This window comes from Scyliorhinus canicula, chromosome 2 (genome assembly GCF_902713615.1).
Source record: "Scyliorhinus canicula chromosome 2, sScyCan1.1, whole genome shotgun sequence".
NCBI classification, from domain to species: domain Eukaryota; kingdom Metazoa; phylum Chordata; class Chondrichthyes; order Carcharhiniformes; family Scyliorhinidae; genus Scyliorhinus; species Scyliorhinus canicula.
In genome coordinates, this window is record NC_052147.1 from 6,888,912 (window position 1) to 6,915,619 (window position 26,708).

General features: G+C 45.7%; 2 protein-coding genes across 11 annotated transcripts in view; one reads left to right on the top strand and one right to left on the bottom strand.

Moving 5' to 3' along the window:
• The window catches only part of LOC119979765 (cytosolic carboxypeptidase 3-like), a 268,954-nt gene that overhangs the window by 152,881 nt on the left and 89,365 nt on the right, over positions 1-26,708 (bottom strand). The gene's annotated exons all lie outside the window — the stretch shown is intronic.
• The window catches only part of LOC119979743 (calmin-like), a 106,924-nt gene that overhangs the window by 9,256 nt on the left and 70,960 nt on the right, over positions 1-26,708 (top strand). Inside the window, exon 2 of one of the 2 annotated variants that reach the window (XM_038822349.1) lies at positions 4,702-4,832. In XM_038822349.1, the coding sequence (XP_038678277.1) occupies positions 4,751-4,832 (82 nt within the window). In that variant the 5' untranslated portion in view covers positions 4,702-4,750. Of the gene's footprint in view, positions 1-4,601; positions 4,833-26,708 lie in introns of those variants that run through there. The other variant, XM_038822356.1, reaches the window with a different exon arrangement.

Below are 26,708 nucleotides of genomic sequence, written 5' to 3' on the forward strand. Positions count from 1 at the left end.
TCCAACTCGATTGGGGCCCCCAGACCCTCCACCCGCTCCTCCTCAACTCTTGGGAACTCCAGCTTATCCAGAAAACGGTCCATCCCGCCCACCTCCCTAGGGGGCACCGACCGGTACAGCCCCTCGTAGAAGGACCTGAACACCCCATTAATGTCCCTAGCACTCCGCACCAGGTTCCCTCCTGCATCTGTGACTCCCCCTATCTCTCTCGCTGCCTCCCGCTTCCGGAGCTGGTGGGCCAGCATCCGACTTGCCTTCTCCCCGGACTCATATACCGCCCCCTGCGCCCTCCTCCACTGCGCCTCCGCCTTCTGGGTGGTCAGTATATCGAACTCCCCTTGGAGACTGCGACGCTTCCTCAAAAGCCCCTCTTCCGGGACATCCGCATACCTCCTGTCCACCCTTACCATTTCCTCCACCAGCCTCTCCCTCTCCCCCCCTCTCCCTGTGTGCCCGAACAGATATCAGCTCCCCTCTAACCACCGCCTTCAACGCTTCCCAGACCACCCCAACTTGCACCTCCCCATTATCATTAGCTTCCAAATACCCCTCTATACCCCTGCGGACCCGCCCACATACTTCCTCCTCCGACAGAAGCCCCACATCTAACCTCCACAGCGGGCGCTGATCCTTCCCCTCCCCCAGCTCCAGGTCCACCCAATGCGGAGCGTGGTCAGATATGACTATCGCCGAATACTCCGTCCCCATCACTCTCAGGATTAGCGCCCTGCTGAGAACAAAAAAGTCAATCCGGGAATAAGCCTTGTGGACATGGGAGAAAAAGGGAAACTCCCTACCTCCCGGCCTCAAAAACCTCCAAGGGTCCACCCCTCCCATCTGATCTATGAACCACCTCAGCACTGAGGCCGCCGCCGGCCTCTTGCCCGTCCTTGACCTCAAACGATCCAGAGCCGGATCCAACACAGTATTAAAGTTCCCTCCCTAGATCAAGCCCCCCGTCTCCAGGTCCGGGATCCGGCTCAACATTCGCCGCATGAAACCTGCATCGTCCCAGTTGGGGGAGTACACATTACCCAGAACCACCCGCTCCCCTTGAAGCCTACCACTCACCATTACGTATCTACCTGCACTGTCCGCCACCACACTCGACGCCACAAACGACATGCTCTTGCCAACTAAAATCGCCACCCCACGATTCTTCGCATCGAGTCCCGAGTGAAACACCTGCCCAACCCAGCCTCTTCTCAGCCTCACCTGATCCGCCACCTTAAGGTGCGTCTCCTGGAGCATAGCCACATCCGCTCCCAGCTCCTTCAAATGAGCCAAGACCCGGGACCACTTCACCAGTCCATTCAGCCCCCTCACGTTCCATGTGACCAGCCAAATCTGGGGGGTCTTCCCCCTCCCTCTGCGCCGGTCAGCCATAGCTCTCCCTCGGCTCACCATGTGCCCAGAGAACCCCCCAGGCCCATTCCCCACGGTGGCAGACCCCCCCTCCTAACCACCCCCCCCCCCCATCACAAGCAGTTCCCCTTTGGCCCCTGCAGCAGCAACCCGGTACCCCCCCTTATTCCCCCCCCCCCCAAGCTAGGGCCCCCCTAGCTGCGTAACCCCTTCCATCGTACTTCCGTAAGTCAGCCGACTCCTGCTGACCCCGGCTGCTCCCACCATCCCAACGACCCCCCTCCGATGCAACACAACCACCATTCCCCCCTCCCAGTGCCGGCCCCGCCCACTGCTCCTCCAGCGCGGGAAGAAAACCCGCGCTTCCATCCTAAACCCCGCCCCCCCCAACCCAACACGCAGGAAAAAGACGGGCACATGACCCAGCGGGACCGCGAACAGCTCCCCAGCCCTCCACCAGTGAAGAAACGAAAAAGCACCCAAATAAATAAATAACAGCCCCAAAAAGCGAAAAAGCAGAAAAGCAAAAAGGCATAATCAAACACAACCAATAAAAACGAAAGGATACCAAGGAGGACAAAGCCTCCGGACTGTGTACATCAGTCCCCAGCCCCCCAGTCCTCAGTTCGAGTCCAGCTTCTCTGCCTGGACAAAGGCCCAGGCCCCCTCCGGAGAGTCAAAGTAGAGCTGGCGATCCTTGTAAGTGACCCAGAGGCGGGCTGGCTGTAGCAGGCCCAACTTCACCCCCTTCCTGTGAAGCACTCCATTCGCCCGATTGAAACCAGACCTTCTCTTCGCCACCTCCGCGTTCCAGTCCTGATAGATCCTGATCTCTGCGTTCTCCCACCTGCTGCTCCTTTCCTTCTTCGCCCATCTCAGCACGCACTCACGGTCAACGAAGCGGTGAAAACGGACCAGCAACGCCCGAGGCGGCTCGTTCGGCCTGGGCTTCCTCAACAGCACTCGATGGGCACCCTCCAGCTCCAAGGGTCCCTGGAACGACCCCGCACCCATTAACGAGTTCAACATCACAACCACGTAGGCCCCCAAATCCGAACCTTCCAGCCCCTCCGGGAGGCCCAGAATCCGCAGGTACTTCCGATGGAAGCGGTTCTCCATCTCCTCCATCCTCGCTAGCCACTTCTTGTGGAGCGCCTCGTGCGACTCCACCTTCACTGCCAGGCTCAGGAATTTGTCCTCGCTCTCAGAGGCCTTTTGACACTCTGTGTGTTTGAGGGTGAGTGCATTCAGTAGATACTGTGTGTGTTTGAGGGTGAGTGTGTTCAGTAGATACTGTGTGTGTTTGAGGGTGAGTGTGTTCAGTAGATACTGTGTGTGTTTGAGGGTGAGTGTGTTCAGTAGATACTGTGTATGTTTGAGGGTGTGTGTTCAGTAGATACTGTGTGTGTTTGAGGGTGAGTGTGTTCAGTCGATACTGTGTGTGTTTGAGGGTGAGTGTGTTCAGTAGATACTGTGTGTGTTTGAGGGTGAGTGTGTTCAGTAGATACTGTGTGTGTTTGAGGGTGAGTGTGTTCAGTAGATACTCTGTGTGTTTGAGGGTGAGTGTGTTCAGTAGATACTCTGTGTGTTCAGTAGATACTGTGTATGTTTGAGGGTCTGTGTTCAGTAGATACTGTGTGTGTTTGAGGGTGAGTGTGTTCAGTAGATACTGTGTGTGTTTGAGGGTGAGTGTGTTCAGTAGATACTGTGTGTGTTTGAGGGTGAGTGTGTTCAGTCGATACTGTGTGTGTTTGAGGGTGAGTGTGTTCAGTAGATACTGTGTGTGTTTGAGGGTGAGTGTGTTCAGTAGATAGTGTATGTTTGAGGGTCTGTGTTCAGTAGATACTGTGTGTGTTTGAGGGTGTGTGTGTTCAGTAGATACTGTGTATGTTTGAGGGTGTGTGTTCAGTAGATACTGTGTGTGTTTGAGGGTGAGTGTGTTCAGTAGATACTGTGTATGTTTGAGGGTGTGTGTTCAGTAGATACTGTGTGTGTTTGAGGGTGAGTGTGTTCAGTCGATACTGTGTGTGTTTGAGGGTGAGTGTGTTCAGTAGATACTGTGTGTGTTTGAGGGTGAGTGTGTTCAGTAGATACTGTGTGTGTTTGAGGGTGAGTGTGTTCAGTAGATACTCTGTGTGTTTGAGGGTGAGTGTGTTCAGTAGATACTGTGTGTGTTCAGTAGATACTGTGTATGTTTGAGGGTCTGTGTTCAGTAGATACTGTGTGTGTTTGAGGGTGAGTGTGTTCAGTAGATACTGTGTGTGTTTGAGGGTGAGTGTGTTCAGTAGATACTGTGTGTGTTTGAGGGTGAGTGTGTTCAGTCGATACTGTGTGTGTTTGAGGGTGAGTGTGTTCAGTAGATACTGTGTGTGTTTGAGGGTGAGTGTGTTCAGTAGATAGTGTATGTTTGAGGGTCTGTGTTCAGTAGATACTGTGTGTGTTTGAGGGTGTGTGTGTTCAGTAGATACTGTGTATGTTTGAGGGTCTGTGTTCAGTAGATACTGTGTGTGTTTGAGGGTGGGTGTGTTCAGTACATACTGTGTGTGTTTGAGGGTGGGTGTGTTCAGTAGATACTGTGTGTGTTTGAGGGTGAGTGTGTTCAGTAGATACTGTGTGTGTTTGAGGGTGAGTGTGTTCATTAGATACTGTGTGTGTTTGAGGGTGAGTGTGTTCAGTAGATACTGTGTGTGTTTGAGGGTGAGTGTGTTCAGTAGATACTGTGTGTGTTTGAGGGTGTGTGTTCAGTAGATACTGTGTGTGTTTGAGGGTGAGTGTGTTCAGTAGATACTGTGTGTGTTTGAGGGTGAGTGTGTTCAGTAGATACTGTGTGTGTTTGAGGGTGAGTGTGTTCAGTAGATACTGTGTGTGTTTGAGGGTGAGTGTGTTCAGTAGATACTGTGTGTGTTTGAGGGTGTGTGTTCAGTAGATACTGTGTGTGTTTGAGGGTGAGTGTGTTCAGTAGATACCGTGTGTGTTTGAGGGTGAGTGTGTTCAGTAGATACTGTGCGTGTTTGAGGGTGAGTGTGTTCAGTAGATACTGTGTGTGTTTGAGGGTGAGTGTGTTCAGTAGATACTGTGTGTGTGAGGGTGTGTGTTCAATAGATACTGTGTGTGTTTGAGGGTGTGTGTGTGTTTGAGTGTGAATGTGACAGTGGGTGTGGTTGCTACAATTGATATTAACCTGGTGGGTGTGTGAGGAGAAAGAGGCGGGCAAACCCCACCGTCACCAGGAAGTCGTCCCAAATGATCCTTTGAGTGAATGTCAGATCCCTCCCTCTCTCTCCGCCCAGCCCTTCGCACTGATCTCTGGAGTCCTCCCTCTGTTCGCTCCCGCAGGTTAAAGGGACGCTGAGATTGTGCAGCCCGGCTGGGCTCCCGGTCGCCTATGGCTCGATTCGAATGGGACTGGTTCCAGCGAGAGGAGCTGATCGGTCATATCAGCGACATCAGAGTGCAGAACCTGCAGGGTAAGAGGCTGCTGCTCTGGGATGGCTCCAGCTCCGCACCGCGGAAAGTTGGCCAAAGAAAAAACTTTTTCCTCCGTCTCAGTAAATGAGTGGCCCCTGAGTGAGTGGGAGTGAAGACAGCTCTCACTGCAGGGTATCTGTCCTGTGTGCTGGATTGGGATACTGTCACCATGTAGTTCAACCTAAACTTTGACCAAATGAACTCTACTGAGTATTTAAAATTCACGAATCATTTCCAAGAGGGTGGCAATAATTAATTCGTGGACCATCTTCTTCAGGACTGTTTTGGATAAGGTCGAATTCCATTTGTTCCACATTTTGCCAAACCGTTTGTTTTTTGTTTATTTGGCTCGCATTGTCTGTGTGTGTGTGTGTGTTTCTTTGCGTCTGGATGTGCCTGGGTCTGTGTGTGTGTGTGTTTCTTTGCGTCTGGATGTGCCTGGGTCTGTGTGTGTGTTTCTGGGTGTCTGGATATGCCTGGGTCTGTGTGTGTGTGTGTGTGTGTTTCTGGGTGTCTGGATATGCCTGGGTCTGTCTGTGTGTGTGTGTGTTTCTGGGTGTCTGGATATGCCTGGGTCTGTGTGTGTGTGTGTGTTTCTGGGTGCCTGGATATGCCTGGGTCTGTGTGTGTGTGTGTGTGTTTCTGGGTGTCTGGATATGCCTGGGTCTGTGTGTGTGTGTGTGTTTCTGGGTGTCTGGATATGCCTGGGTCTGTGTGTGTGTTTCTGGGTGTCTGGATGTGCCTGGGTCTGTGTGTGTGTGTGTGTGTGTGTTTCTGGGTGTCTGGATGTGCCTGGGTCTGTGTGTGTGTGTGTGTTTCTGGGTGTCTGGATGTGCCTGGGTCTGTGTGTGTGTGTGTTTCTGGGTGTCTGGATGTGCCTGGGTCTGTGTGTGTGTGTGTTTCTGGGTGTCTGGATGTGCCTGGGTCTGTGTGTGTGTTTCTGGGTGTCTGGATGTGCCTGGGTCTGTGTGTGTGTGTGTGTGTGTGTTTCTGGGTGTCTGGATATGCCTGGGTCTGTGTGTGTGTGTGTGTTTCTGGGTGTCTGGATGTGCCTGGGTCTGTGTGTGTGTGTGTGTTTTTCTGGGTGTCTGGATGTGCCTGGGTCTGTGTGTGTGTGTGTGTTTTTCTGGGTGTCTGGATGTGCCTGGGTCTGTGTGTGTGTGTGTGTGTGTGTGTTTCTGGGTGTCTGGATGTGCCTGGGTCTGTGTGTGTGTGTGTTTCTGGGTGTCTGGATGTGCCTGGGTCTGTCTGTGTGTGTGTGTGTGTGTGTGTGTGTTTCTGGGTGTCTGGATGTGCCTGGGTCTGTGTGTGTGTGTGTGTGTGTGTGTGTGTTTCTGGGTGTCTGGATGTGCCTGGGTCTGTGTGTGTGTGTGTGTGTTTCTGGGTGTCTGGATGTGCCTGGGTCTGTGTGTGTGTGTTTCTGGGTGTCTGGATGTGCCTGGGTCTGTGTGTGTGTGTGTTTCTGGGTGTCTGGATGTGCCTGGGTCTGTGTGTGTGTGTGTGTGTGTGTGTGTGTGTTTCTTTGCATCTGGATGTGCCTGGGTCTGTGTGTGTATGTGTGTTTTCTTTGCGTCTGGATGTGCCTGGGTCTGTGTGTGCGTTTTTTTCTGGGTGTCTGGATGTGCCTGGGTCTATGTGTGTGTGTTTCTTTGCGTCTGGATGTGCCTGGATCCGTGTGTGTCTGTGTGTCTATGTGTGTGTTTCTGGATGTCTGGATGTGCCTGGGTCCGTGTGTGTGTGTTTCTGGGTGTCTGGATGTGCCTGGGTCTGTGTGTGTGTGTGTGTGTGTGTGTGTGTGTTTCTGGGTGTCTGGATGTTTCTGGGTCTGTGTTTGTGTTTCTGGGTCTCTGAGTGTGCCAGGGTGTGCCTGTGTGTGTGTTTCTGGGTATGCGTATGTGTTTCTGGGTGTGCCTGTGTGTTTCTGGGTGTGTCAGGGTCTGTGTTTTTGTGTGTGTGTACAGACAATAATATCACTGATCCCCTCCCTTTTTGATTCTGAGAAGAGTACGGGATTGAAAACTTGCTGTTTCTCTCTGACTCACCTCAGAATTTCAAACATTCCACAGGTCCTTGTTCCTGCTTAAGGTCACAAGAATAATAATTATGTAAAAATACAGCTGTTACCTGACCTCCAATCAGTGGCTGATAGTCACTGAATTTCCTTGTGTTTAACCTTGTCAAGGGGAGGCCATCCAGCCCAATGACCTGTTTTGCCTCTGTGCAGGAACTGATCCCGTCTTTCTTTCTCCCCAACCCCTGCCCTAGCACTTGCTGTCTCGTGCCCCCACACTGGCCCCACCTCTGTTTCACCCCCTCACTCGTGTGCCCTTTGTCTCTCTTTTGTTCCGTCTCTCACTGTGTGTTCGTGTTTTCTCCCTTGTCCACTCTGTCTCGCTCTTACCCTCGCTTTTTGCCTGTCCCACACTCTGACTCTTTGCATCAAGAAAGTTTTTCTGTTTTATTGATGCTGATATGGTCAGTGTTACTTGTTACTTTCCTCACTTATATAGAAAATAGGAGTAGGCCATTTAGCTCTTCAAACCCGCTTCACTATTCATTATGATCATGGCTATTTATCCAACTCAATAGCCTAATCCCGCATCCCCCCCCCCGCTGTATCCATTGATCCCCTTCGTCCCAATGGCGATATCTAACCCTTTCTTGTAAACATACAATGTTTTGGCCTCAACTACTGTCCATGGTAGCTCACCACTCTTGAGTGAATATTTTTCCTCATCTCTGTCCTAAATGGTTTACCCTGAATCCTTAGACTATGATCTCTAGTTCTGCATTCCCCTACCATCGGGAGCATCCTGCATCTACCCTGTCTAGTCCTGTTAGAATTTTATAGGATTCTTTGAGATCTCCACTCGTTCTCCTGAACTTCAGTGAATATAATCCTCACCGACTCAATCTCTCCTCATAATGTCAGACTCATCATCCCTGAAATCAGTCTGGTAATCTGCCTTGATTGCTAGAACATCCTTCCTCAGAAAAGGAGACCAAAGCTGCACAGAATATTCCAGGTGTGGCCTCACCAGCGCCCTGAATAATTGCACCAAGATATCCCAGCTCTTGTATTCGAATCTGCTTGCAATGAAGGCCAACATACCAATTGCCGCCTTTACTGCCTGTTGTACCTACATGCTTGCCTTCAGCGACTGGTGTACAAGGACGCCCAGGTCTCATTGCACATTCCCCTCTCTTAATTTATAGCCATTCAGATAGCAATCTGCCTTCCTATTTTTGCTACTAAAGTGGATAATCCCACATTTATCCACATTACACTGCATCCGCCATTCATTTGCCCACTCACTCAACTTGTCCAAATCGCACAGAAACGTCTCTGCAACTTCTCACCTTCTACCCAGCTTTGTGTCATCTGCAAACTCCAAGTATCCCATTTTGCATACCCCCCTTCCTCCCTGTGTTCAAATCAATGCAGTATTGGCCGGGGCACCCGAGCATAATGGATATGTTACTGGTTTAGTAATCGAGAGACTTGAACTAAAGATCTGGAGGCATGAGTTCAAATCCTACAATGTCAGCTGAGGAAATTAACTTCAGTTAATTAAATAAATCTGGAATATAAAAAACTGATATTTGACCATGAAACAACTGCGTTTATATTTTTAAAAAAAGTCCATCTGCTTTTCGTTAGGGAAGGGAATCTGCTGCACTTTCATGGCCTCAGCAATATGGTTCCCTGTTAAAAGCCATCTGATATTACCCAGTAAACCACGTAGTTGTCAAGAAAATGGTTCATCACCACCTCCTTGAGGACAATTAGAGATGGGAAATAAATGATGGTCTTGCCAATGATGCCTGCAACCCACGAGTGTTAAATCAAACCGATCTTCTCGTCTAATTCACTCTTTCCCAGGAGCTCAGAACTGGAAATCTTTCTTTCCCTCAGTCTTCCTTTATCACAGCCTAAGTTGAACAATACTATTTCCTGATTTTCATCTCTGCTTTTCTTTCCACATTTGGTAACTTCTTAATGATGAGCCATTGTATGTAGGTAAGGCCACAGAGATCAGATGGATGAAACGGATGATCTTTAATCAAACAAGGAAAACGTCAAGGTGTTTGGGGGGGGGGGGGGGGGGGTGCTAAAAGAGTCTCTCTGGGTATGGCAGCAGTTTCCACGTCATGCACAAATTTGAATTTTATGGGACTGTTGAGGAAGAACATACAAACATACAAAATATGAGCAGAAGTAGGCCATTTGGCCCCTCAAGCCTGCTCCCTGCTATTAAACAATTTTAATGGCAGAGGCAGAGATTAAATAATTTGTTTGTGTTTTGAGTTCCACATTCCCGTCTACCCTAGATAACTTTAGATTTTTGTTAGGCAAGGGAATCAATCTACCTCTGCCTTAAAATGATTCCGTGACCCTGCTTCCACTGCCTTCTGAGAGAGTTCTGTTGCACAACCCTCTGAATGGGGAAAATAATCCCTTCATTGTGGGGAAAATAATCTCTTCATTTCAGTGCGAAAAGGATGAATCCTAATTTTAAAACCGTGCCCCGTGTTCTGGACTCACCTACAAGAGGAAACATTCTTTCCATGTCCACCCTGTCAAGACCATTCAGGATCTTAAATACTTCAATCAAATTACTTCTCACTCTTTGAAACCCCAGTGAATTTATGCATGTCCTTTGTTTATCATGTATGTTTCCTCATCGGAATGAATAGCCTACTTCCGCTCCAATTCCTATGTTCCTCAAGACAAACCCCTCATCCTTCCCTAAATAGAGAAACCAAAAAACACACACTATTTGAGATGCGGTTTCATTAATGCCCTTACAATTGATGTATAACATCCTTAGTTTAATGTTCACTTCCCCTTGTAATAAATGATAGCATTTCATTAGCCTTCTTGATTACACGCTGCACCTGCATACTGACTTTTTGTGACATGTGCCGAGAATACCTAGATCCCATTACAGCTTGGCAGATCTGCAGCCGTTTTCCATTTAAGTAATATTCTGCTTTTTTTACTCTTACTTCCTGCCAAAGTGAGCAACTTCACGTTTTCCCATATTATATATCATTTGCCAGATTTTTGCTCATTCACTAAACATATCTATATTCATCTGCAAACTCTGTATGTCTTCTTCATAACATACTTCCCTTCTATCTTTGAGTTGTTGCACGTTTTACTTGAGTGTATTACGCGTTTATTGGAGTGTATTAACATGCCTCCGTTTAAAGGCCGTGTGCTTAACACTACTACAGCTCTGTGTGTGTAATTTCAGCTCGGAGTCGCCAGGTGCCGTATTTAGACACCTCACAAGTATTTCAAGGTCAGGTTCAAAGTAATAAAACTATACACCAATTAGTAAGTTCAAACGATTTATATTTATTATACAAATATAATAAATACGCATGCATACGCTAAAGACTAATACTTATTTCTACTATTTAAACGACTAAATACTTATCTAAGTAGGAACCAGCAAGGTCAGGGGACAAGGCCTTTGTTCCTTTCCGGACTGCACCTTCTGTTCTCTAATAGTCGGCTAGAGTATAGGTAATGCCGGGGTCACGTAGCGAGCGTCGTTTGGCACTTACTGAACGATGGCTGGTGCTCAACGGCCGGTGATGAAAGACAGGATCTGGAGGCTGGAGTCGGAGTCAGAACAGCAGTCTAAGCCGGAGCGCACAAACAGCGGAGCCGGAGCAAAACAGAGCCGGAGCAAAAACAGGCAGAACCATGTGCGGGGTCTACCTTTATAGGTCCCCCAATGTCCGTGCCTCTTCGGGGCGGGCCTCTACCTGCCATGTATTGATTGGGTCATTTCCCAATCGATATTTTACAAACCCCCCAATCTGAGGGTTTCTTCTCGATGGGTGGGGCGGTCTCTAGGGTCTTTTGTGATGGATACTTCTGGTGCCGTTTCGTCTGGGCGTCCACTCAAAGTATCCATTCAAACTCAAATGTTTCTATTGTGTGGGCCCAGATCTGGATCGCCTCATTACTATGCAAAGCGTTTTGCTATTTACACCTTTGGTTGAGATCTTGCACCTGGCCATAAACTGGTTTAGATACGTGCAGAATGCTAATTAGCCTTTTGCAAACTGCTTGTCCTGGCTAAAACTGTTTTCTCCCTACAGCCTTAGCAGTTCTCCATTTTGGTAGCCCAGTGTCCATCTTAGGTGGCTACAGAGTCATCTGCAAATTTTGCTGCCATGCTTTCACTTCCCACATCTAAGTCATTGATATAAATTATAAAAAGTTGAGGTGTCAGCACAGACCCTTACAGAACTTCACTTGTCACATCCTGCCAATCCGATAAAGACTCATTAATGCATACTCTCTGCTTTCTGTCAGCCAGCCATTCTTCCATCCAGGTTAATATGTTATCCCCTACACTGTGAACTTTCTTTTTTGCAATAACCTTTTGATGCGGCACCTTATAAAATGCTTTCTGGAAATCTAAGTACAGTAGGTCTACAGACTCTCCTTTATCCATAACACGTTACTCCTTCAAAGAACTCTCTTAAATTGTATCACCATGATTTCCCTTTCACAAAACCATGCTGACTCTTCCCAATTACTCTGAGTTTTTTCTAAGTGTTCAGCTATAATCTCCTTAATGATTGATTCTAACACCTTCCGCACAACAGACGGGAAGCTAACTAGCCTATAGTTTCCTGTTTTCTGTCTCCCTCTCTTCTTGAGTAGAGCAGTTATATTTGCTACTTTCCAGCCTGATGGAACCTATCCAGAATCTAGGGAATTTTGGAAAATTAGCACCAACCCACCTTCTACCACATTAGCCAAGACCCTAGGGTGAAGTCCATCTGGACCCAGAGACTTGTCAGCTGCAGCTCCACCAGGCTGCTCACTACAGCTTCCGTGGTGATTGTTGTTTCACCAGGTTCCCCTCTTTCCCATCCCCCTTTCCCACCTGCCATCTTACTGCTATTACTGAAATGTTTTTTATATCCTCTATCATGAAAACAGAAGCAAAATATTTGTTCATTTCATCCTCCATTTCCTTATTATCTACGATTAGCTCCCTATCTCACTCTGTAGAGGACCAACACTCACTTCACTCTTTTCCTGTTTAAATACCTGTAGAAATGGAATGAAATAGTAAACTAAGCTTCTTGGAGACTGACTGCCTTACCAGAGGAGGGGTGGTTGTTTTACTTAGTCAAAATAAGTCAACCAAGAACAGGAATTAATGATCGATGACTAAGGAGGGAGTCAAACAGCAAGCGGAGGGAGTTGTGTTTTTCACCAAAAAAAATACCTGCTTCAAGAGTGGGAGGAAATCAAGGTGGTGCAACTCAGCTTTTACATAATGGAGGGAATGAAAGTTTTCTCCACCTCGGGACTGTGTGTTGAAGAGAATTGCTGAATGTTGAGCTGATTTATCAGTGAAAGAATGAGGGGAGCAATCAGGAGAAAACTAGGGAACAGGTGAGAGAAAGGGCAATCCAGATTTAACGGTAAAACTGTTAGACAATGAACAGAGGCAGAAACATTTGGAGAAAAAAGCTAGTTGACATGAACATAGTGTTGTTAGGAAGGCAAAATGCTGTTGATTTACTTTGAAATGCAGTGGACCTGGTTCTTTTGAATGCTTTATGAGAGGTACAAAATAAGGGGTTTGAGTGGAGAGTTTTGCATGGCAGATGATATGCCAATGTTTTTCCCTCAATGAGCTCTGGTAACAAGAAGGAAATGATGTCTTCTGGATTTTTGGTGGTTGTGTTATGAGTGGACTGACCTTTGAACTGCAGCACAAAATGAACCCTGGAGGTTGCTCCAGGCATAGAAAAACATTGTGCTGGTTCCTGAAGGACAAGTTACAGATTGTTCACGGTTGAATGTAAAGAATGATTCAGTGAGGGGCGTTCAACACCTCATGTTCATGGTACCATGTAAAAAGTTCCAAACTCCAAGCAGACATCTGGGAGAGACTTCCAGTGTAGCTTATTGGCTGGTAATCTTAGACAGAACATATTGTTTATTTACTGCATTTCCTTCTGCTCACTGCATTGGAACAAGAGAAGGCCATTCAGCTCCTTCAGCTTGAAATGCATTCTTCCAAATCCCAAACAGGAACTGTCTCCACTGGTGTCGTTTATTCACTGCCTCTCGCTCGTTCTTACATTTGATGTTTCTATTTCTCTTTCAGACAGTGAGTTCCAGATACCCAGCAACCTTTGGGTGAAAATAATTTTCAATTAACTTCTCTACTAATTACTTTAAATCTACCCTTGGTTGTTGACTTCTCTGCTAGGCGCATCTCATAATTTTATACCTCTCAATTAAATGTTCCCTTGGTGTCTCTCTGTTCCAAAGGAAGCGGACAATTCATTCCTTCCTCCTAGCTAAAATACTACATTCCGGAAAATATCCTCGTAAATCTCTGCGTTCTTTCTAGTGTGATCACATCCTTCCTAAAATGCAGTGACCACAACTGTATGCAGTACTGTAGCTGTGGCTAAACTAGTGTTTTATACATTTCTAGCAAACCCTTCCTATTCTTGTATTTTATGCCTTGGCCAATGAGCACCTTGTTTACCTGCCTGATCGCTTCAGGAATCAGTCGACATAAACTCCAGGGTTCCTGATTTCCTCTATACTTAATAACCTGACATTCATTGTGAATTCTTTTGCCTCACGTTTCTTCTGATTGAATTTCATTAGCCATTTTCTGTCTACCTGACCAGTCCGTTGATATCTTTGTTTCTCATTATCAACCCATGTCCGTTTTTATTGTATCATCTGAAAACATCCTTATAATTCCCCCAACAAATCTTTGTCCCTTGCATTTCCATGGTAGAACGTAATTGGAAACAGCATACCGGTCACAGAAACATCTGCCAACCATTAGTCTTTGCCTGCCACTAAATCAGAATTGAATCCAACTTACCACTTTTCCTTCGAGCCCATGAGTTTCTAATTTGCTGATTTAGTGTGCCATATGGAACCTTGTCAAAAACATTGCTAAACTTCATATAGACTACATCAAATGCACTACCCTCATCGACCCTCCCTCGTTACCTCCACAAAATATTCAATCAAGTTAGTCAGACACAACCTTTCTATTCTTACTGACTGGATGATTTATTTGTGCCTTTCTAAATTATGATTACTCTTCAAGACATTTTTTTCCCCCAATGATTTGCCCACCAACAAGGTTAGGCTAACTGGTCGCTAATTACTCGGTCCATCTCTTTCTTTTTTTGCCCTCCAGTCCTCTAGCGCACCCAAAACAAGAGAGAATTGGAAAATGATGGTCAGAGCTTCCATTAGTTCTTCCTTTGCTTATTTTGGGATGCATTTCACCCTTGCCTGGTGATTTACTTATCATCAATGATACTAAACTCCTTGATAATTCCTCCCGTTGTTTATCCCGTCCATTATTTTACATTTCTCCTCTGTTATTACATGCCTGCACAATTTCCATAATTCCTTGAAACCTATATACATCCTCCATGCAGGTTTTGTTCACTAATAAGCCAAACTCTCTTTCCTTAGCTATGGAAGTAAGTTACAGGCTGGAATCTATTAGGGGAGTTCAGGTCATTTGACTGAACTTATTGAATGTGAAACAAGTATTCAGTTCAGCATTTGGTACAGTGAAAAGAGCAGTCAGATCTCCCAGCACTGAAGGCAATGTGAAAGAAGCTCAATGGGTGAGGGGAGAATTGTGTGACTTCAGTTCCATTAACATTTTGGGTGAAGCGTTTTGTGAGAGTGAGCAGAGAGTTCCTGGGTTTAACTAACTGATCTTAGGTGGTTGTTATCGGCTGTCCTGCAATTCAGAAAGATGTCTACTGAGTTGTGAGTTTCTGTCATGAGGTTTCTTGTGACATGGCCAATTCTTGATCCACAGATCTTTGGGCATATGTTGCAGGATGTTCCATGGTACAGGATTCCGAACCCTCGAGGGCTGATGAGGCTTAATCATTGAGTATATTCATGACCGAGATTGATATTTCTGGTTGTTGAAGATATGAAGGGATATGGGGATTGTGTGGGAAAATACATTGAGGTAGAAGATCCAGCATGATCTAATTGAAAGACAGAACAGGCTCAAGGGACCTAATGGCCTTCCCCCTGCTTCTGATTCCTCTTTCCTATGTTCCTGTCTGCTTTCCTTTCCTTCTCTGCCTGATTAATAGGTTCTTGGGACTCAAAGCGGCTCGATGGTCAAGTTGTCTTCATTCTGAATGGCTGGTAGCTCTGCCCAGTCATTAATATCAATGCTGCCGCTATTCAAGGAGAACCTCAGAGTGTCTCTGAAGTGGGTTTTTTTGTCCTCTGTTGGAAGATTGGACATTTGAGAATTGAAAAAAAACAGACCTACAGGGAAGACAATTTTCCGCCATTCAGTCCATTCGTTGATGGTGATTTTGCAAGTGTTTTGCCGAATGCTTGTGGAACTGGCTTCAAGAAGGACACCAGTGTCCTGGCCCTCCTATTGATTCTGGAGAACGTGGCACAGGCTTTGCTAATGGAATTCCTCTATCCAGAGCTCTGAATTAAAGAAAGGCAAAATCAATCAAAAACTGATTTTTATTGGTAAAAGTGCATGTGTCAGTCAGCATACGTGCCTGATTCAGTTGTGATGCCTGCTATAATACAATAGCGCATCAACCTTCGCTGCCTGGGCTCATTTGGGTGGAGTACTGGAAATAAGAAGTGATGCCGTCAGTAGAAAATGAAATAAAATTTGAAGAGCAGAAGGTCAATAAGAGTTTGGACCTGCTTGCCAAGGCATTCACTCATAACCTCTCTGGTCACAGATGTCCTTACCAAAACCTCTTTCAGTATCAGGTGCCAACTTTGAGCTCATTCTGGGGTTATAGTGTCACTGCCAACGCTGCATTTGTTGCTGGTCCCTAGTTTCCCTGAGAACTGTTGAGTCTTGTTGGGTTACTCCAGAGAACAGTTGAGCATGAACCATGTTAGCATGGAGACTAAAATCACTTGTAGAGTCAGGAAGAAAGATTCTGTTCCTGAAGAACATTAATGAGCCAGTTGAGTTTTGTGACAGCATCGCCATTTTACTAAACCATCTTTTTTATTTCCAGATTTTCTTTCTTTAACTAGACTTAAATTCTCAAACTACAGATTGTAGGATTTTAAACTCGCGTTCTCTGGATCATTATTCCAGGTTTCTGGATCACTTTTTCATCGACATTCCCTCGAGCAACATCCATGCCGATGCCATTCAGAAAGCATATCGATAATGGGACGGGGTAGGGCGCCATGTGGCACAGTGGTTAGCATTGCTGCCTCACGGCGCTGAGGACCAGGGTTCGAATCCCAGGGTCATTGTCCGTGTGGAGTTGCACATTCTCCCCAAGTCTGCATGGGTTTCGTCCCCACATCCCAAAGATGTGCAGGGTAAGTGGGTTGGCCACACTAAATTGCCCCTTAATTGGAAAAGAATTAATTGGGTACTCTAAATTTTTTTTAAAATAAAATAAAGATAATGGGAAGGTTGGGGGGGGGGGGGGGGAATAGAGAACACCTTTTTTCAGCTGAGACATTCAGGGGAGTTATGGGTAGTTGTGACTTGTATCATGGAGCACCCCCTTGAGGTTAAAGCCTTTGATTCCAGCTAAAGAGTTTGAGACTCTTTCATCCCATGGGTGTTTTTGTAAATGGTGTTTTTTGTTTTGGAACCTAACTGGGCTCTTATGACCAAAGATGTGCAGTTGCTTCAAATTTCAATACTTGTTTTGAATCTAAGTGGCTCACCCATAAATTAGAAGAATAGAAAAATGTAAACACTGCAGCTAATCAACATTACTCGGCGCCAACTGGAGAGAAAAGAGAGACCTGGGCTCTGTCATCCAGCAAAGTAGGTAATGATTATACAGAGGGAAATGAACAAATGGGGTCTCAATCCTTTCTCCTGACACAGCACATCTACCAGACTTGCACTTATCTTTGGATCAACCTCTGGGCATTCCAAAGCTCATTAAAACCAGTACGTTTGAACTGTCGGCATTGTTGTAGGAAACATGGTATGCAGCTTTTGTGATGTTGACTGAGGGAATATGAGCCATGATAGTAGGGAGAACTCCTCTGCTCCTCTTCAAACTAGTGCCATTGTTTTTTATGCCCACCTGAGGGCAGATGTTCCCTCAGTTTGACGTCTGAAATATGGTATCTCTGACAGTGCAGCGTTCCTTCAGCACTGCGCTGGAAGTATTGAGCTAAATTTTGTGCTGGAGTCTCTGGAGTGTGCACAGTATTTAGTACTGCTGCCTCACAGCACCAGGGATCTAGAGGTGGACCTAGGTAGGGTGCTCTTTCAGAGGGTTGGTGCACAGTCGATGGGCCCCCTTCTGCATTGCATTCAATGGGACTTGAAACCCACTAAGCCAAGGTGGACATGAACTCTTTCTGCTCATCCTTGCTAGCTTTTTGTCCAATATTTCCCTTTGTCTCCTGTAGACACTGGTGCTGGGATGCTGGAAGAGCAGTGGTGATGGGGGGACAGATCTCCCATTTGTGTGGCTGTTTTACATATCGTAAAGGCAGTAGTTGATTGGCCTGGGGAGGCAACACTTTGGTCAATCCTCGTCCATTTACCCAATGAACCAATTGGAATGCATTTGTTTAAAAAGATTATTTGTTTTTCTTTTGGGATGTGAGCTGCATTGGCAAGGAAGTCCTGGATAGGCCAGTACGAGTACAGGGTGATAGGCTTCTTTCCCTGAGGAACAGCTTCTATGTATTTTTAGTATTAGCCTGAAAATGAACAGATGAATTGAATCTGATTTTACAGTGAATCCTGGTAGAGTTTGAACATGCGAATAATAGCCTAATCTTAATATTCTGTTGCCCAGCTCATTTTTATTTGGATAGAGCAGGAGCTTTATCTCCTTTTCCCAAAGGGAATTCAAACATATGCCTCCCCCAGTTACATCTTTGCTTATTTCTTGCTGTAACTAATTGTTTGTGCTGTTCTACTGACAGTCTCTTGCTAACTTGTTGACTAATATTTCCACATTAAATGCCCAAGTGATTGCGTGTTCTGGGAAATGATGACAGCATATTGCTGGTGCTGAACAACAGCACAGAATAAAAGTCCCCAGTGTTTAACTGTGAGACCTAAACAATTGCTGAATGAACTTGAATCACTTGTGGAGACAGACCTTGACTGATTCCTTTATACCGTCAATCGCTTGTAGCTACCTATTGGTTGACAGATAGGCAGATAACCAGGTGACAGCACATAGACTACAGTGCACTTATTTTCTGTCTACTACCTTTCCAACTAAGATAATATAGATCGACTCTAATACCATCTTGATCTGTATGATTTACATGGGCTATCCTTACACCCACTGAGTTATCAAGAGAACTTATACTGGTTAAGCTCTCAATGTTTCCTCCATCTGCTCAATTTTGTTTGGACCTGCTGATTAATTAACTCTTCCAGCCAGGGAGTGTCTTTATGCGCTCTTAATATACAGGTGAAATATAACACTGTGAAAACATCATGCGTGGCAAATCACCATAAGGGTGTCACTGTTAAAGGGTGTGGGTAGTCGAGTAACTAAGGGAGTGCAGGTTGAGGCAATTTGGTAGCTGCAACAATAAACAATCCTACTGAAAGATTTACTGTACAATGCACGAAAGAAGCATTAAATCTGGCAGAGTTACACACAAATGTAAGATAAGTTTATCAGGCCTCGCCTTTACAGATATGGTGCTGTCACTTGACTCTGACTTCCGTCATTTGCGGCTGGATTAGCCCCTTGGCGAGAAGGCTGGTTCATAGTCGAGGGTGAATCTGGGCTGAATCACTGCTCTGAGCCCCTGTTTCAAGCATGGCTCAGACTTTCAATGAATTTAGCTCTAAACTAGATCTTGGGAGAAGTGGAAAGATGTTGCATTCATCCAATCAGGTTGGGTTGAGGTGAGTTGTTGGGAGGGAGAGGGGTAAAGTAAAGGGAGCCTTGCTCCACGTCAAACCATGGATGTTGTCCTGGGAGTGCTTGATGCTGATAACTGGGAGATTAATATGCATTACTGCCCCTCAGTTTAATGAACTGGGAAGTGCTTGCTGGGGGCTCTTGTTTTGATGTGTTTGAAACATCCAAGATTCTGGGGGGGTATCGATAGGATGGACGTGGAGAGGATGTTTCTTCTTGTGGGCAAATCTAGAACTAGGGGGTCACTATTTAAAAATAAAGGGTCGCACATTTAAAACCGATGTGATAAAATTATTCTCTTGAGGGTTGTAAGTCTTTGGGATTCTCTGCCTGAAAAGGCGGTGGAAGGAGAGTCTTTGAATATTTTTAAAACCGAGGTGGATAGATTCTTGATATGGTGGAAGAATGATACAGAAGCTTGTTTCTTTAACCATTTATTGTTCAGAGCTGAGAGTTCCTTCTTCCTTCTTACAACCCCCCCCCCCCACCCCCGTTGCAAATGTCTCTATTTATACCCCTATTTTGAAATTAACGAATAATCAATTAAACTAAATCAAATTAACTGTCTATTTGTATTCTTATTTTAAGTAAATTAAATAGCCAATTAATCTAAATCTAATAAACCGTGGGACAAATTAATGGGGCTGCTCCTTAAAGAATAAAGCAAATCACAAATGAAATGTTTTGATTTGATGTTTTAAAATGGTTGATAAGGCACCATAGTCCTCATGTCGCCCACCAGGAACGGAAGGCCATCTCCTTTTATGCTCTTGATCCAATGCACATTATATGCCCTAAGCAATTCATTTATCTTAACAAGGTGTATGCCAAAAGATACAATTTGCTAACACATTCCAAGCAAGGGGATTATAGATTATCGGGGATAGGGAATATGCAGATTTGAGATTACTATCAGATCAGCCTTGATCTTATAAAATGATGGTGCAGGTTCGGGGGGTTGAATGGTCTGCTTTTTCTCTTTTGTAAATCAAGATGGATTGGATGTTCCCCCACCCCATTAATTCTTGGTGTACAAAAATTTTCTAGCAAGGATGACATTTATTCCCATCCCTCGGGCGTGATGAGTTGCCACCTTGAACGACCACAATCCATATGCAGGTAGTGTACAGTTGTGCTGGACAGTGAGTTGCAGATATTTTACTCCGAAACAGTGAAATAGATGGGATATCGTTACAAGTCGGGATGATGTCTGACACTGAGGGGAACTTGCACGTGGAGGTACTCCCATATATCTGCTGACCTAGTTCTTCAAGGTGGTAGAGATCACAGGTTTCAAAGGTGCTGTAGAAGGAACCTTGGCGAGTTGCTGCAGTGCATAGTTTAGATGCTACGTGTGCAATGGGGGTGGTAGGAGTGGATGTTTCAGACAATGATATGGTTGTAATGATGTAATCTTATCCTTAAAGTCTTTTTTTAAAATACAAGTTTCAACATTCTCCTAATGTTAGCTTAGCTTGGTCAGTAACTTTTTTAACACTCACCACCAAAACTTGGAAACATCAAGGTTGAGCTTCCGTGGATTTTCAAAGTGGTCACTCAGGAGAGCCCTTCGAGAGCTTCAATCCCATGATCGAGATTGACATTCTCAGCACAGTAGTGGGTGTGGGAGAGTGCACAGGGCCTGGGCTGTTGTGGGCAATAGTAACTCTCAGGAGTGCTACGTGGAGTACCTGCACCAGCTGAGAATAAAACTGAATGGAATAAATTACATGTATTTTGGCAGCCACTTGGTTAGACCATCGGCTCAAATTTGAACAACTGATGTCTGGAGGATCTGGAGGATGTCCAGGATTCTCTTTATCATATACAAGGGGCCTAGTGTCCATTTTAGACAGTCACCTGAATAACAATTGAGGCCATTTCAAGCCGAGCATATTTCTGGGGGAAATGGAGTTGAAGTTGAAGATCAGCCATGATCTTGTTGAATGATGAAGCAAACACGAGGGGCAGAATAATCTGTTCCTATCTTATTCTTGATTTGTATGTGTGAAATTGGTCCTTTTTGCCCCTTTGTCCATGAGAAGACCTGTCAATTACCAGCAATTTCCCTCTCTCCAGATAGGGGCTGGTTTAGCACACTGGGCTAAATCGCTGGCTTTTAAAGCAGGCCAGCAGCACGGTTCGATTCCTGTACCAGCCTCCCCGGACAGGCGCCGGAATGTGGCGACTAGGGGCTTTTCACAGCAACTTCATTGAAGCCTACTCGTGACAATAAGCGATTTTCATTTCATTTTCATTTCCAATGAATCATACGGTATCTGTAGTTCTAATTGTACCAGGAAAGAACTTGTCTCTCTCTGTTCTTTAACCATCCTGAGATTATAATGTGTTTGCACAAATTAGCAGTGACCAGAATGCACTTGTTGAGACTTAATTAAAGATCTATTGCAGAGCAGAGGGCGGGAATAGAATTGGTCATTACATGCAGTACTTTGATTGTGTCCATAACCCAACTGCACTTGATATCATGATACCTTAATGGGCGCCCTAGAATGTGAATGTGGCTAGGCCTAAATTATAGCACGTTAAAATGGGAAATCTGGAATCTTTTCTCAAATATATTGGAAAATCCCATATTGGCACTGGGATGACACTTTAATGCAATGCAGTACTTTTAAAAAAAAAAAAATAGTTTGACATGTTTTAAGACTGGGAAAAGTGTTGTAAAATTGTCTTTCATTCCTACCAAAAACTTGGGAGTTGTAGAAAGCGGTAAATGCTGATTAAAAATCTGTAATGCTACTGTTTGAACTTTCTTCCTGTGACTCGTACTCAAAACTGTTTTGCTTTAGAGTCTGGAATTCCGATAGTTTTCTGTTTGAGTATTTATTTTACCAGCTTTCCTCTTCAGAAAGTGCAAATGGGAAAGAACCCTTTCTATTATGAAGCTAGGCCCATTTCATCGCACATGAAAGAGTAGGCCATTGAAATGTCATTGCCTCTTTCTATGAACGTTTGAGAATCGAGATGGTTAGATTGCTTACATCACTGTGATAAGTATAGATGGGCAATTTGATTTGACTCAGTCAGTCACTCATGTTTTAGGCCACTTTATTTTCAATATATTTTTATGATTGAATTTGGATGTTTTTCATACTCTGTAACAAAGTCTGCTTTAGCTGATTTCAGTAATTTATTTGGCACACCCCTCTGTTGTATAATAAATGCAAATGTATCTTTTTGTACTCATCAAAATTCAAGAGTTTCAATCGCCCCGGGGAACGTGAAACTGATTTTGGACAGTAATGCAAATCTTCATTTCCATTGAAGTCAAACCAGAGACACAGGGTAATGCCCTGGGATCCAGCTTCAAATCCCGCCACTGCAGATGGTCAAATGCAAATTCAATAAAAATCTGGAATTGAAAGTCTAATGTGTCATAATATACATCCATATATATGATGGAGTGTAGACAGGCAGTGATTGATACACAGGATGACCAATGAGCACACAGAACACAGAAGCCAATCACCAGACAGGACACGACCACTATAAAGCCAGATGGCACCAGTTTTCCCGCTCTCTCGGGATCCAGCCTCTGAGACAGTCAGAGCTCGTGAGCAGCAGCTAGTACATCCACCATGTGGTAGTCAGTTAGTCTGGTCAGGTTAATCTCAGGTCTCCAGTCAAGTCAGCATAGTGTCAAGCCACAGTTAAGCATGTATTATAGTTAGTTGTTCAATAAAATCGTGTTGCATCTCCAAGCGTTGGAAGCCTGTCTCTCTCTCTCTACACTGCATCAAATGCAGTCCACATAGACCCAGCCTGCCCAACACATCATAATGATGGCCATGAAACCATTGTTGATTGTCCTAAAAACCCATCTGGTTCACTAATGTCCTTTAGGGAAGGAAATCTGCCGTCCTTACCTAGTCTGGCCTATATGTGACTCCAGATCCACAGCAATGTGATTGACTCTTAACTGCCTCACGGGCATTTAGAGATGAGCAATAAATGCTGGCACAGCCTGCGGCGCCCACATCCCATGAACGAATAGAAAAACGGGCTGCCAATTCATTATTGCTTGTTTAGGGTGCTGAAGACCAGTTTCACACCCTCCACCCAATCCTTCCAACAACAATTGTCAGTACTGAGCACTCTCAAATCAAGTAGGTATAGGATGGCTTAGCGGAGCATAAAGCTTCCCCAAGCGTTCAAACAAATGTGTGTGACGAGATGGTTTGTAAAGAGCTAAGCATTTTCCTGGTATCCCAACCAACATTCTTCCCTCAGCTAATGAAACTCGAACAAATTAACTTATCATGTAAATCCAAGTCTTTTATTTTCTACGTCATTATATCACAGGTTAGTTGGGGTGACTGGGGCATGGGTAAGTGGAGGGGGCATGTGCCTAGTTGGGGTGCTCTTTTAGAGGATCAGTGCAGACTCGATGGGCCGAAAGGCCACCTCCTACACTGTAGGGATTCTATGACCCCCCCCCCCCCCCCCCCCCCCCCGGCACTGTGTGAAATTAACAATGAGTGGTAGAGATTAGGAAAAGTATGGATCATTGTGCAAACCGCTTGAACATATTTTAGCCTTGAACTGCTTTAATATTTTAAATCTTAATTTCTCAAATCCTCGTCGGTAATCCAGAAATAACCCAACCATGACTCATTTCACTTCACCAATTCGTTTGTAATGATTAAGGTAAGGAATGTTGGTGCTGATGAGCAAAATACTCACCTTGTGAGTTGGAAGTACACATGTGCTTGAGCCTCCAATGAGGAGCAGACCAAGCTCAGCTGTGAATATTGTTTTACAGCTGAATTAGTCCATCAGCATTCACTGTCAAGACGGTGTCTGCCCTGCATGAGAAACACTGGGTGAGCTGGCACAGTGCTAGATAGCTATGAAGTGTGCCAGTTAGGACCTGTCACTTATACCCTGACTGACCGAGATGAGACTTCAGTCCCAGGCTGCATAGCTGGCTCTTAATGCCTGAATGAATTAGCAACTTAGCTGTCAGGACAACTAATGAAAATGAAAATGAAAATCACTTATTGTCACAAGTAGGCTTCAATGAAGTTACTGTGAAAAGCCCCTAGTCGCCACATTCCGGCGCCTGTTCGGGGAGGCTGTTACGGGAATTGAACCGTGCTGCTGGCCTGTCTTGGTCTGCTTTCAAAGCCAGCGATTTGGCCCAGTGTGCTAAACAGCCCCTAAAAAAAACCTACGCAGACACGGGGAGAATGTGCAAACTCCTCATGGACAGTGACCCAGGGCTGGGATTCGAACCCGGGTCCTCAGCACCGTAGGCAGCAATGCTAACCACTGTGCCACCGTGCTGCGCCGCATATCACACACATTCCAAGAAGAATTCCATTATTCAATTTCCTCCACCCCTTCCCAATTTTTTGTTTCCTGCTGTTTACTTTTACTGTCCATTAACTTTCTCTCTTTCTTGTCAAGCTGGATGGAGAACTTTGAACTTGCAATGTAGCTTAGAGCTTGATAACTTTTAGTTGAACACTTCAAACCTTTACTGGGGGTGGGGCGGTGCTTTAATAGAAAGCACAGTTTTTTGCTGTGTTTGTAGTGTCGAGGGTCATTACGAAGACATTTAGAAAAGAAAGTTATAATATTTTCCCTTTTTTAATAGCCGTGGCCCACAACTGTTCAATTTGAGATGGAGCAATCTCAACAAGTTTTGAATGAATGTCACTCGGCAGTTGCCTTGTAATAAATTAATCTTTATTATTGTCATAAGTAGGCTTACATTAACCCTGCAATGAAGTTACTGTGAAAAGCCAAAGTCGCCAGAAACACAAGAGGCAGCAAAAGAAGACCTCATGGTGGCAATGACGTCAGCAATAGAGCCTGCGTTGGCCCCCATAACGGAGGCAATGGACAGAGCGGAGCAGAGACTGGGGGCTCAAGAGGCAACGGTGTGGGCCCTAAAAAGGCAGCCAAGGACCATTGGGAGCAGATCGCCTCGCTCAAAGCCGAGATGGCAAGGGTGATCATGACCCAGAAGGAGCTAAAGTTGATGGCCAAGAAAACAGGTCCCATCGACAGAGCCTGTAGGCACAGAGGGGAGTTTGTGCTATCGATACTCGGAAAGTTGGCCAGGGAGGAGGGCTTCGCCAAGCCCCCGGAGGTAGACTGGACACACCACTGGCAATGATACTGAGGCTCCACAGATTCCAGGATAAAGAGCAGACCCGGAGGTGGGCAAAGAGCAAGTGGGAAGGCCACATCACTGCTTAGACCAGGACATTGGAGCTGACTTGGCCAAACGCCGGGCAGAATTTAACGGGGCCAAAACCGCACTGTTTTAAGAGCAAGGTGCGGTTCAGTATGCTGTACCCAGCCAGACTGGGCCTCATTCCCGGGCACTATTTTCACTCGCTGGAGGACGCAAACGAGTTTGACTGAAAGAACGAGATCAGCAGGAAGTAGTGAGGGACAATGAACTCAATGTGGAGTTTAACGATACGGGGGGAAAGGGGGAACCATTGTGTAGGGGGGGGGGGGGTTGGAGGGGGGGGTGGTGCAGAATCAGACAGGGAGGTTACAATAGACCTGACAAGAGTGTGGGTCATACAAACCCATCTCACTCCTGAACACTGACGCCAAAGTCCTAGCGAAAACTCTGGCAAGGTGGCTGGAGAGCCGCTTGCCAGAAATGATCACGGAAGATCAGACCGGGTTTGCCAAGGGCAGGCAAGGGAGGAACAGAGCTGGGAATGCTGCTGCCGAATCTGGCCCAAACCAAGTTCAGGTGTCTGGATTTTTTGATTTGTTTTATAGTCTTGTGTACCAAGGTACAGTGAAAAGTATTGTTCTGAATACAGTCCAGACAGATCATTCCGTACGTGAAAAAAAATTGGACATGCATAAATACACAATGTATATACATAGACACAGACAGCGGGTGAGCATAAGGAGTGCAGTGCTACTCAGAGAAAATGTGTGAGGAGATCAGTTCAGTCCATAACGGTCGTTCAGGAGTCTGGTAACAGGGGGGAAGAAGCTGTTTTTGAGTCTGTTTGTGCGTGTTCTCAGACTTTTGTACCTCCTGCCCGATGGAAGAAGTTGGAAGAGTGAGTAAGCCGGGTGGGAGGGATCTTTGATTATGCTGCCCGCTTTCCCCAGGCAGTGGGAGGTGTAGATGGAATCAATGGATGGGAGGCAGGTTTGTGTGATGGACTGGGCTGTGTTCACGACTCTCTGAAGTTTCTTGCGGTCCTGGGCCGAGCAGTTGCCATACCAGGCTGTGATGCAGCCAGATAGGATGCTTTCTATGGTGCATCTGTAAAAATTGTAAAAACATATGGAATTTCCTTGTTTCCTGAGGAAGTGTAAGTGCTGTTGTGATTTCTTGGTCATAGCATCAACGTGGGTGGATCAGGACGATTGTTGGTGATGTATACCTAGGAATTTGAAGCTGTCAACCATCTCCACCTCGGCCCCGTTGATGCTGACAGGGGTATGTACAATACTTCGCTTCATGAAGTCAATGACCAGCTCCTTAGTTTTGCTGACGTGAGGGAGAGATAATTGTTGTTGCACCACTCCGCTAGGTTCTCTATCTCCCTCCTGTATTCTGACTCATTGTTGTTTGAGATCCGACCCACAACGGTCGTGTCATCAGAAAACTTTACGATTCTCCGCATTTGCGGAGAATCTCACCCCAGATGCTGGATTCTCCAAAAATCGGGCTATGTCCTCACGCCAGCATAAAAACGCTGGAGTTTTACTCTGGAGATTCCTTAAAAATATTAGCAGCTATTCACCTACCCACTGGGAGCTGGCAGGGCCCCGGAGGGCTTCTCGCAGCTTTAGCTGCGGATACAGGTCCTCGCATTTGCACGGCAGCGGCCTCAGGCGGCCGCGCCAAACACGATGGCAGACTCAGCCGATGGACCTGGATGAGGAAAGGTCCCAACGATTGGACCTGCACCACTACATGTAACATGCCTGAT